The 12,500-nt window shown below is 46.8% G+C and overlaps 1 protein-coding gene across 1 annotated transcript in view; it reads left to right on the top strand.

The window, feature by feature from the left end:
- LOC124012837 (calcium-binding mitochondrial carrier protein Aralar2) overlaps nucleotides 1-12,500 on the top strand; it is an 89,750-nt gene that overhangs the window by 23,100 nt on the left and 54,150 nt on the right. Inside the window, exons 6-7 of the mRNA XM_046326830.1 lie at nucleotides 4,204-4,350; nucleotides 9,319-9,457. Of these exons, the coding sequence (XP_046182786.1) occupies nucleotides 4,204-4,350; nucleotides 9,319-9,457 (286 nt within the window). The remainder of the gene's footprint in view (nucleotides 1-4,203; nucleotides 4,351-9,318; nucleotides 9,458-12,500) is intronic.

The following is a 12,500-nucleotide window of genomic DNA, read 5'->3' on the forward strand; positions in this document are numbered from 1 at the left end:
AATATTTCGCCAGTTACTGTCTCGGTGGATGCCAGAGATTCTCCAAAATGACATGATTTGCATTTCAAATGGCACCCTATTCCCTATATAGAGCAGTACTATTGTCCAGGGCCCATAGGGTACTGGTCAAAAGTAGTGAACTATGTAGGGTATAGAGTGCGATTTAGGATGCAACCATAATTTTTCAGGATCAGAAAGGAGCTTAGGTGGTGGACGTGGCAGGGGCAATGGGCACGGTCGGACAGTCAGCGCGGCTGAATTTTAGAGCCCCCCATCTTGGCTGTGTAGAGAAATTTGTACATTTTTAAGATTAGAGAAATTATTGCTGTTTTAAAGCTAATTTCCTGCAATTCTACACATTTTTCCATGGAGGTGAGAGAAAATTTTTATATTTTAAAGCTAATTTCATGCGATTCTACATGTTCTGCCATGGAGCTGAGAGAACATTTAACCGTTTTAAAGCTAATTTTCTGCAATTCTGCACATGTTGCCATGGCTAATACTATGTTCCTATGCTCAAAGAATAATACAATCAATACTGCTAAATTCATTGTTTTGGGAATTTGGGCACCAATATACAGTATAGGTCTGTGGCTGGCACACCGAACATGGATGGAGGGCATTAATGTGGCCTTGTTAAGTTATGTCTGGGCTTTGAAAGCTACACTCTATAATCTGGGGTTGTGTTTTCAATGGTAATTTCAATGCTTGATATTCACCAACTTAGCTGGGGGGAAAAAACAGAATCCCAGACTGTAGCTTTAAGGGTCAGTAATGACTTTAATCTGGTGTGTGTTGATCGGAACCACTGGGAACAGTTAGAGGGAATCTGTACAGTATTTCTCCTGTAGGTATTCCATTGTTTAAAGACCTTAAACAGCAGGAAAGACGCCAACGTCTTTCTTATCAAAACCCAAAACAGAAGTGGCTCGTCAAATGTTTTTTATTCCGTCCAGTCCAGGAACAATTAAAGTGAGTGTAAATACTGTGGCGGTCTGTGATTTGGTCGTCAGACGCTAAGCTCTCCTCCTGAAATGAAAACCATGTCTCTAAAACACTCAGTTACAATAAAACTGTAAACTGACTAGATTCTGGGCCGCAATTGTTCTGTTGTTCCATGTGGTTGTGGCAGTCCAGGCAGCTCCTAACTCTGCTGTGTTGTCCAGCCTTTACAGCTCAGGGATATTTTTTCCTCTACACACACAGGCTTTTATTCTCTCTTTTCTCCTCCTTTCTCTCTTGTTTGGACTACACCGCTCCAGTTCTTCTTTCATTCGCTGTTTTATCTGTGGTAGTTTCTTTCCCCCCACACATGTTTATTGGTTTGGACCTATTTATCCCAAGGTTCAAAAACCAACTGAAAAGCGTCTTTGGGATTGTCCCATTCCCAAATGATTTGTTTATTTGCGATATGTTCCTTTGTATGTTCCCCCCCCCCAGTACATTCACTATAACCTCCCCTAATGATGACTCTCCTAACTGATCGTTATATATGGCAGTAGGTAGCTGACGAGCTCCTATGCAGAATCATAAGTGCTTGTTCCTGACACCCTGCTCTCACAGAAATCTGGTTTGCAGATCACACCTCTTTTGGGATAAATGTCTCTACTTATTCTCCCCTTTGTTTTCAGCTTTATGTAGGTGTCAATCTCCTGAAACTGTTTTCTAGGGTTATTGAGTGTAGCCTGGGGCCTGTTATGTTATCAAAAATGTTAGTCACTCAGACTTAGACACAGGAGTTCTTATGACAAAGGATGGTAGTGAGGAAGTAGAGTTTTTATAGTCAAAATCCATGTAAAAATAATATTGAATAACATCTCTAATTTACTGAAATAAAGTCAGTAAGTAGCCTATTGGTATTCCAAGTTTTACAGTTGTTTGAATTGTGGTATTTTCAGTATGAGCCCAGAGGAAGTGGTATTGTTTACAGGGTGTCTCACCAGACGTGTGGTCACAGGTACAGTAGTGATAATGGCTTTTCATTTCAAAGCCCCACTGGAGTCTTCCCATGAGCCTGTCTGTTGTCTCTACGATCCACAGAGGAGGAAGCTGCTGTGCCGTGTGTGTGTGTTGTGAAATAGTGAGCAGTTAGGTGATTAGCCAGTCTGCATGTGTATCCCCTGGAGTGCCTTAATGGGGGATTTGGACTGGTGAGAGAAACACCAGCAGCGTGAGGAGGAGAGGACAGAGGAGAGGAGAGGAGAGGAGAAGGAGAAGACAGAGGAGAGGAGAGGAGAGGAGAAGGAGAAGACAGAGGAGAGGAGAGGAGAAAGGAAAGAGGAGAGGAGAGGAGAGGAGAGGAGAGGAGAGGAGAGGAGAGGAGAGGAGAGGAGAGGAGAGGAGAGGAGAGGAGAGGAGAGGAGAGGAGAGGAGAGGAGAGGAGGAGAGGAGTGGAGGGGAGGGGAGGGGAGGAGGAGAGAGCAAATTACTGCAGCTCCGCCAAATGCTGTTTCCCTGTAACTGAGAGGGAAAATGGCGTCAAGGGGGTCATCAACGGCCATCCTGCTTCTCAGAGAAGTGTGTATGTGTGTATTTGTAGGTACACCTGAAGTCATTAAAATGTTATAAGAGGACAACATTTTGCACAACATGTCTAAATCATGTCACAGAAATATAATGTTACCAGGTTTAACCGAACAGGACGATGTCTCTGTTTGTGTCTGTGTGTTTGTTGCTCTATGTCTCTGACGCTAGGAATGTCTGTATGATTTAAAGGGTATCTATGTGATTTAAAGGCTGTGTAGCTATGTGATTTAAAGGCTGTGTATCTATGTGATTTAAAGGCTGTGTATCTATGTGATTTAAAGGCTGTGTATCTATGTGATTTAAAGGCTGTGTATCTATGTGATTTAAAGGCTGTGTATCTATGTGATTTAAAGGGTATCTATGTGATTTAAAGGCTGTGTATCTATGTGATTTAAAGGCTGTGTATCTATGTGATTTAAAGGGTATCTATGTGATTTAAAGACTGTGTATCTATGTGATTTAAAGTGTATCTTTGTGATTTAAAGGCTGTGTATCTATGTGATTTAAAGTGTATCTTTGTGATTTAAAGGCTGTGTATCTATGTGATTTAAAGGCTGTGTATCTATGTGATTTAAAGGCTGTGTATCTATGTGATTTAAAGGGTATCTTTGTGATTTAAAGGCTGTGTATCTATGTGATTTAAAGGCTGTGTATCTATGTGATTTAAAGTGTATCTTTGTGATTTAAAGGCTGTGTATCTATGTGATTTAAAGGGTATCTTTGTGATTTAAAGGCTGTGTATCTATGTGATTTAAAGGCTGTGTATCTATGTGATTTAAAGGCTGTGTATCTATGTGATTTAAAGGCTGTGTATCTATGTGATTTAAAGGCTGTGTATCTATGTGATTTAAAGGCCGTGTCTCTATGTGATTTAAAGGTTGTGTATCTATGTGATTTAAAGGGTATCTATGCGATTTAAAGGGTATCTATGTGATTTAAAGGCTGTGTATCTATGTGATTTAAAGGCTGTGTATCTATGTGATTTAAAGGCTGTGTATCTATGTGATTTAAAGGATGTGTATCTATGTGATTTAAAGGCTGTGTATCTATGTGATTTAAAGGCCGTGTCTCTATGTGATTTAAAGGTTGTGTATCTATGTGATTTAAAGGGTATCTATGCGATTTAAAGGGTATCTATGTGATTTAAAGGCTGTGTATCTATGTGATTTAAAGGCTGTGTATCTATGTGATTTAAAGGGTATCTATGTGATTTAAAGGGTATCTTAGAAAATAGGTGCCATCTAGAACCTTAAAGGGTTCTTCATCTGTTACCATAGGAGAACCTTTTGAAGAACCCTTGTTGGTTCAAAGTAAAGTAGAACCCTTTTGGTTCCAAGTTAAACCGTTTTGGGCTCCATGTAGAACCATTTCCACAGAAGGTTCTAAATGGAATCCAAAATGGTTCTATCTGGAACTGAAAAGGATTTTACTTGGAACCAAGGGTTCAAGGGTTAGGGTTACAATTATGTTAATGGTTAGGGTTAGGATTAAGATGTGGTTTTTGGGTTAGGGTAAGGGTAAGAGTACAGGTTAGGGTTTAGGTAAAATAGGATTTTGAATGGGACTGAATTGTGTGTCCCCACAAGGTTAGCTGTATAAGACTGTGTGTGTGCGTGCTTGTGTATATGTCTATGTGTGTTGTTAATCTGTGTGTGTGTTCCTCTGTCTCCTCCCCAGGAGATGCAGCTGGAACATGCACGGCAGGCCTTTGTTCAGAGGGACAAGGCCCACAGCGGCTCCATCTCCGCCCTGGACTTCAGGGACATCATGGTCACCATCCGGCCCCACATGCTCACACCCTTTGTGGAGGAGAGCCTGGTGGCGGTGGGTCTGGCTCTCTGGTTCTCCTCCCTCTCTCCCTCTATCCCTCATCCTTCTCGCTCTCTTCCTCTATAATTCTCCCTTTCCTTCCCCTAACGTGTCATTAAAGCCTTTTACTGCAGTGGGCTAAATCAGGGTCACACAGTCTTTCTTGGTAGTCTTAAACAAATCTACTTGAAACAAAAGTATCCACCTCACACATGGTTATGGGCTTAAAAAATAAGACACCTGTACCAAGTCAGATTTAGAGTTGAAATGTATTCCAGTTTGCATCCCAATATTACACTTTATATACATCAGAGAAGACTGAAATATAACAAAACTGTTTGACATAGAAACACCGGATTTTCAACATTTAAAAAACAAGAAAAGTTGATTCATGATGAAATTATGAAGAATGTGAATAACATTCCACCCATGAGGCCTCTAGGTCATCTGACTGCAGGAAAGGGCTCCCTCAAACCTCTCTGGCATCAAACCATGCAGCTAAATGTCTCTCCCTTCACACGCGCACGCACGCACGCACGCACGCACGCACGCACGCACACACACACACACACACACACACACACACACACACACACACACACACACACACACACACACACACACACACACACACACACACGGCTGTTTTCGTGTCCTCTCTTTTTCTCTCTCTGTGTGTGATAGAAAAAATGAACACAAGTATGGTATGTTTGTGTGAGTGAGTATGTACAGTATGTCTCATGTCACACGTTTGTTTGTGTCTCTGTCTGTTTCCCTTGTGTGTGTTTGTGTCTTTAGAATGTGTGTGTGTCTTTAGAATGTGTGTGCGTCTTTAGAATGTGTGTGTGTCTCCTTCCACGTCTAGCCCATTTTATAAACACCTAGTGAACTCTGTCATTTCTCCCACATTGTTTACCTCATAAACCAGCCATCTCAGGGTCCATGTTAGTAAACACACACTCACTGCCATTACAGCAGACACATTTAAGACAAGGCTGTGTGTGGAACCAGGCCTACACACTATACAAACATTTACACACACTCTCCCTCTAATCTCTCTCACACACACTGATACATGATAAATAGAATGCTCAGTTTTCCCAACTATTTTATTTTCTCTCCCTTTGTGTCCCTTTACATGGCTCGGGTGTAGATGTCGTGGCCAGGGCACAGTAATATGATGTTTCAGTGAACAGCAGAGGTTGCTTGGTTTTTGGATTTGAGATAAATGGATCTTTTGTAAGGAAACGAGAAGCTTCAACCCAAGTAGCCTCTTCCTCCTGCAGATGGCTTCTCTCCCTCACTGCAAGCTGTGTTGGGCACAATGCTGTGTCTGTAAAGCAAACAGCGCCATCTAGTGAAACGGATGGTTTCCAGTCTTTTCTCCCCACCCCCACAATCTAGAACAGTACAAGATGAATATCCGCAATATTTTACCCATGCTACTTTATGTCCTTTTAAACAGACTTAAATGGAGAGACATAATTCCTGTGACAGTGAAAGAGTTGTGTTGGGAGAACAGTGTCCAGTGAAGGAGTTGTGTTGGGAGAACAGTGTCCAGTGAAAGAGTTGTGTTGGGAGAACAGTGTGCAGTGAAAGAGTTGTGTTGGGAGGACAGTGTGGGGAGGACAGTGTGCAGTGAAAGAGTTGTGTTGGGAGGACAGTGTGCAGTGAAAGAGTTGTGTTGGGAGAACACTGTCCAGTGAAAGAGTTGTGTTGGGAGGACAGTGTGCAGTGAAAGAGTTGTGTTGGGAGAACAGTGTCCAGTGAAAGAGTTGTGTTGGGAGAACAGTGTCCAGTGAAAGAGTTGTGTTGGGAGGACAGTGTGCAGTGAAGGAGTTGTGTTGGGAGGACAGTGTGCAGTGAAAGAGTTGTGTTGGGAGAACACTGTCCAGTGAAAGAGTTGTGTTGGGAGGACAGTGTGCAGTGAAAGAGTTGTGTTGGGAGGACAGTTTGCAGTGAAAGATTTGTGTTGGGAGAATACTGTCCAGTGAAAGAGTTGTGTTGGGAGGACAGTGTGCTGTGAAAGAGTTGTGTTGGGAGGACAGTGTGCAGTGAAAGAGTTGTGTTGGGAGGACAGTGTGGGGTGAACAGTGTGCAGTGAAAGAGTTGTGTTGGGAGGACAGTGTGCAGTGAAAGAGTTGTGTTGGGAGAACACTGTCCAGTGAAAGAGTTGTGTTGGGAGGACAGTGTGCAGTGAAAGAGTTGTGTTGGGAGGACAGTGTGCAGTGAAAGAGTTGTGTTAAGAGGACAGTGTGCAGTGAAGTAGTTGTGTTGGGAGGACAGTGTGCAGTGAAAGAGTTGTGTTGGGAGGACAGTGTGCAGTGAAAGAGTTGTGTTGGGAGGACAGTGTGCAGTGAAAGAGTTGTGTTGGGAGAACACTGTCCAGTGAAAGAGTTGTGTTAGGAGGACAGTGTGCAGTGAAAGAGTTGTGTTGGGAGGACAGTGTGCAGTGAAGGAGTTGTGTTGGGAGAACAGTGTGCAGTGAAATAGTTGTGTTGGGAGGACAGTGTGCAGTGAAAGAGTTGTGTTGGGAGGACAGTGTGCAGTGAAGGAGTTGTGTTAGGAGAACAGTGTGCAGTGAAGGAGTTGTGTTGGGAGAACAGTGTGCAGTGAAAGAGTTGTGTTGGGAGGACAGTGTGCAGTGAAAGAGTTGTGTTGGGATAACAGTGTGCAGTGAAAGAGTTGTGTTGGGAGGACAGTGTGCAGTGAAGGAGTTGTGTTGGGAGAACAGTGTGCAGTGAAAGAGTTGTGTTGGGAGGACAGTGTGCAGTGAAAGAGTTGTGTTGGGATAACAGTGTGCAGTGAAAGAGTTGTGTTGGGAGGACAGTGTGCAGTGAAAGACTTGTGTTGGGAGGACAGTGTGCAGTTCATACACTTTGAGTCTCTATTTTAAGTGTTAACTCTATTAACTCTTTTCTCTCCTTTACTACATCCCTCCATCCCTCCATCCCCCCATCCCTCCATGCCACCATTCCTCCATCCCCCATCCCTCCATCCCCCTTCCCTCCATCCCTCTATGCCTCCATCCCTCTATGCCTCCATCCCCCCATCCCTCTATGCCTCCATCCCCCCATCCCTCTATGCCTCCATCCCTCCATCCGTCTATGCCTCCATCCTCCCATCCCTCTATGCCTCCATCCCTCCATCCGTCTATGCCTCCATCCCTCCATCCCTCTATGCCTCCATCCCCCATCCCTCCATCCCTCTATGCCTCCATCCCTCTATGCCTCCATCCCTCCATCCCTCCATCCCTCTATGCCCCCATCCCTCCATCCCTCTATGCCTCCATCCCTCCATCCCTCCATCCCTCTATGCCTCCATCCCTCCATTCCTCTATGCCTCCATCCCTCTATGCCTCCATCCCCCCATCCCTCCATCCCTCTATGCCTCCATCCCACCATCCCTCCATCCCTCTATGCCTCCATCCCTCCATCCCACCATCCCTCCATCCCTCCATCCCCCTTCCCTCCATGCCACCATCCCCCATCCCTCCATCCCCCTTCCCTCCATGCCTCCATCCCACCATCCCTCCATCCCTACATCCCACCATCCCTCCATCCCACCATCCCTCCATTCCACCATCCCTCCATCCCACCATCCCTACATCCCACCATCCCTACATCCCACCATCCCTCCATTCCACCATCCCACCATCCCTCCATCCCCCATCCCCTCATCCCACCATCCCTACATCCCTCCATTCCACCATCCCACCATCCCTCCATCCCACCATTCCACCACCCCTCCATTCCACCATCCCACCATCCCTCCATTCCACCATCCCTCCATTCCACCATCCCTACATCCCACCATCCCTCCATTCCACCATCCCTACATCCCACCATCCCACCATCCCTCCATCCCACCATCCCTCCATTCCACCATCCCTCCATCCCACCAACCCTCCATTCCACCATCCCTCCATCCCACCAACCCTCCATTCCACCATCCCTCCATCCTACCATCCCTCCATTCCACCATCCCTACATCCCACCATCCCACCATCCCTCCATCCCACCAACCCTCCATTCCACCATCCCTCCATCCCACCAACCCTCCATTCCAACCATCCCTCCATTCCACCATACCACCATCCTACCATCCCTCCATTCCAACCATCCCTCCATTCCACCATCCCTCCATTCCACCATACCACCATCCTACCATCCCTCCATCCCACCATCCCTCCATCCCACCATTGAATGGGAATGTCACTTTGTGTGTTTCGGTGACTCTCTCCCCTCCCTTCCTCTCTCTCTCACCTCTCCTCTCTACTTCTCTCTCTCCCCTCCCTTCCTCTCTCTCTCACCCCTCCTCTCTACTTCTCTCTCTCCCCTCCCTTCCTCTCTCTCTCACCTCTCCTCTCTACTTCTCTCTCTCCCCTCCCTTCCTCTCTCTCTCACCTCTCCTCTCTACTTCTCTCTCTCCCCTCCCTTCCTCTCTCTCACCTCTCCTCTCTACTTCTCTCTCTCCCCTCCATTCCTCTCTCTCTCACCTTTCCTCTCTACTTCTCTCTCTCCCCCCCTTCCTCTCTCTCACCTCCCTCTCTCTCTACTTCTCTCTCTCCCCTCCCTTCCTCTCTCTCTCACCTCTCCTCTCTACTTCTCTCTCTCCCCTCCATTCCTCTCTCTCTCACCTTTCCTCTCTACTTCTCTCTCTCCCCTCCCTTCCTCTCTCTCACCTCTCCTCTCTACTTCTCTCTCTCCCCTCCCTTCCTCTCTCTCTCACCTCTCCTCTCTACTTCTCTCTCTGCCCTCCCTTCCTCTCTCTCTCACCTCTCCTCTTTACTTCTCTCTCTCCCCTCCCTTCCTCTCTCTCTCACCTCTCCTCTCTACTTCTCTCTCTCCCCTCCCTTCCTCTCTCTCACCTCTCCTCTCTACTTCTCTCTCTCCCCTCCCTTCCTCTCTCTCTCACCTCTCCTCTCTACTTCTCTCTCTCTCCTCCTCTCTCTCTTTCTCTCTCCACCCCTCTCTGTCCCAGGTGGCCGGGGGCAGTACATCTCACCAGGTCAGTTTCTCCTACTTTAACGGCTTCAACTCTCTCCTCAACAACATGGATCTCATTAGGAAGATCTACACCACACTGGCTGGGAGCAGTAGAGTCCTGGAAGTCACTAAAGGTTGGTAGGCACACATACGCACACACACGTGCATGAACGCACACACACACACACGTTCATGCACACACATGTACACACACAAACACACACACAAACACACACATACTGTGGTTGTGTGTTGTTGTTTTTCTTTTGTTTGTTTTCTTCTTTCCACTCCCCCCCCACCTCCTCCTCCTTGTCTACATTTGATTGGCCCTGCTGGATGCGTCCCAACAGACACATGGGCAGTTTACCCAGAATGCTCAGCAGCAGTGGCGGGCCTCTCACTGGGCCTGTCTGTGACACATCCTCCTTGGCTCTGGCTAGGAGTTGCCCCTGAGGCACGGATCTAGGATCAGCTAACCCTGCCCAAATTCTACCTTAAACCATTAAAGGGTGGATGGCCAGTACAGACCAAACTAACAGTTGTTTCACACATCACAAATAGCAGAGAGGAAAGGATTAACATACAAAATGTGTAATGATTTTACATGAAATGACAGTTGACATGTATTAAGTCAGACTTATCGCAATAATTAGCGCAACAGTCCCCCTCAACATCACCCCCCACCCCTCTCTCTCACTCTCACTCTCACTCTCAGACTGAGCAGGGCTGAGGCTGAGTAGGTCAGTCCACCACATGGCTCTGGGGTTCTGGGTATGTGAGTGTGATGCTATCGGGCCTTATCGGGGGTGTGGGCCTGGGCCTGAGTTTCCTTGGCTGTTCCCACCATGGCGTGGCCGTGGCTGGGCTGTGGTGGCCCCTAGCCAGGCCCCCCCAGCCAGTCATTAGGCCCCACTGGGACCTGGTCTGTGCGTGCAGAGCTCCACGTCTCTCTCTCTCTCTCTTTCTCTCTTTCTCTCTCTCTCTCTCTCTCTCTCTCTCTCTCTCTCTCTCTCTCTCTCTCTCTCTCTCTCTCTCTCTCTCCCTGACCCCCACCATCCAGCCTGATTGGTTCCGTATGTATGGTGGTTTGGGATGTCATCGCTGTGGTTACCTAGGGCAGGGCTGATTACAACATTACCTTCAATGAAATGAATGCAACTCATTCTGTGGTCTGCTACATAGAGTATATATGACAGAGACAGGTGATTGTTTTGTGTAGATGTAGATGAATGTTAGTCTTCTCTGTGTATGCAGACCGGAAATTTGGGACTAGCACTTAGGCCTGTGTAGATTTAATAGCAACCGGTGATTATCTTGTATACCATTTCGTGATGTTGTGTATCATATATAGACTGACAGTCATGTAATGTCTGTGTATAGCTGGACAGTCAGCTGATCTTTGTGTGTAGATAGTTTAGACAGAGTGATCTGTGATTCCCCTGACAGACAGTGTGTTGTGTCAGAGCCTGGGGGTAAACTGAGCTAGCTGATCTCTGTGGGACAACACAGCAAGAACACTTGCTCCTCTTTGAATAAGCTCGTCACTCAATACCAGATACCAGAGCTATAGAAATCATACTGTAAGCCAGCCCCGAGTTGACTCCCAAATGGAACCCTATTCCCTTTACAGTGTACTACTTCTGTAGTGCACAAAAGTTGGATGTTGGGAAAGATAGGTTTTCATCTGAGATCACCTGTATAAATCCCAGATACATAAAGTGGGAGTATCCATCACACATAATGCAAAGCAAGACTCAGATAAAGTATAAATAAAACTATTATGCATTGATGTTTTAACTCTCCTCTCCTCTCTTCTCTCCTTGCCCCTCCTCTCTTCTCCATTCCTCTCCTCTCTTCTCTTATCCATTCCTCTCCTCTCCTCTCTTATCCATTCCTCTCCTCTCCTCTCTTATCCATTCCTCTCCTCTCTTCTCTCCTTGCCCCTCCTCTCTTCTCCATTCCTCTCCTCTCTTCTCTTATCCATTCCTCTCCTCTCCTCTCTTATCCATTCCTCTCCTCTCCTCTCTTCTCCATTCCTCTCCTCTCCTCTCTTATCCATTCCTCTCCTCTCCTCTCTTATCCATTCCTCTCCTCTCTTCTCTTATCCATTCCTCTCCTCTCTTCTCTTATCCATTCCTCTCCTCTCCTCTCTTATCCATTCCTCTCCTCTCCTCTCTTATCCATTCCTCTCCTCTCTTATCCATTCCTCTCCTCTCTTATCCATTCCTCTCCTCTCTTCTCCATTCCTCTCTCTCTCTCCTTGCCTCTCCTCTCTTCACCTTTCCTCCTCCTCTCTCTCCTTGCCTCTCCTCTCTTATCCATTCCTCTCCTCTCCTCTCTTATCCATTCCTCTCCTCTCTTATCCATTCCTCTCCTCTCTCTCTGCATATTTTCCTCTCTTCTCCATTCCTCTCCTCTCTTCTCCTCTCTTATTTCCTCTCTCTCTCTCCTTGCCTCTCCTCCTCGCCTCTCCTCTCTTATCCTCCATTCCTCTCCTCTCTTCTCCATTCCTCCTCCTCTCTCTCCTTGCCTCCCTTGCCTCTCTCTTATCCATTCCTCCTCTCTCTTCTCCATTCCTCTCTCTCTCTCCTCCTCTCTTCACCTTTCCTCCTCCTCTCTCCCTTGCCTCTCCTCTCCTCGCCTCTCCTCTCTTATCCATTCCTCTCCTCTCCTCTCCTCTCTTCTCCATTCCTCTCTCCATTCCTCTCCATTCCTCTCCTCTCTCTCTAATTGCCTCTCCTCTCCTCTCTTCTCCATTCCTCTCCCCTCTCTCTCTCTCCTCACCTCTCCTCTCTTCTCCATTCCTCTCTCCTCTCCTCTCTCTCCTCTCTTCTCCATTCCTCTCACATCTCCTCTCTTCTCCATTCCTCTCCCCTCTCTCTCTCTCTCTCTCTCTCTCTCCTCTCCTCTCTTCTCCATTCCTCTCCTCTCTCTCTCTTCTCCATTCCTCTCCTCTCTTCTCCATTCCTCTCTCTCTCCTTGCCTCTCCTCTCTTCACCTTTCCTCCTCTCTCTCTCCTTGCCTCTCCTCTCTTCTCCATTCCTCTCCCCTCTCTCTCTCTCCTCACCTCTCCTCTTTTCTCCATTCCTCTCCCCCCCTCTCTCTCCTCACCTCTCCTCTCTTCTCCATTCCTCTCCCCTCTCTCTCTCTCCTCACCTCTCCTTTCTTCTCCATTCC

This window comes from Oncorhynchus gorbuscha, linkage group LG24 (assembly GCF_021184085.1).
Source record: "Oncorhynchus gorbuscha isolate QuinsamMale2020 ecotype Even-year linkage group LG24, OgorEven_v1.0, whole genome shotgun sequence".
NCBI lineage: Eukaryota > Metazoa > Chordata > Actinopteri > Salmoniformes > Salmonidae > Oncorhynchus > Oncorhynchus gorbuscha.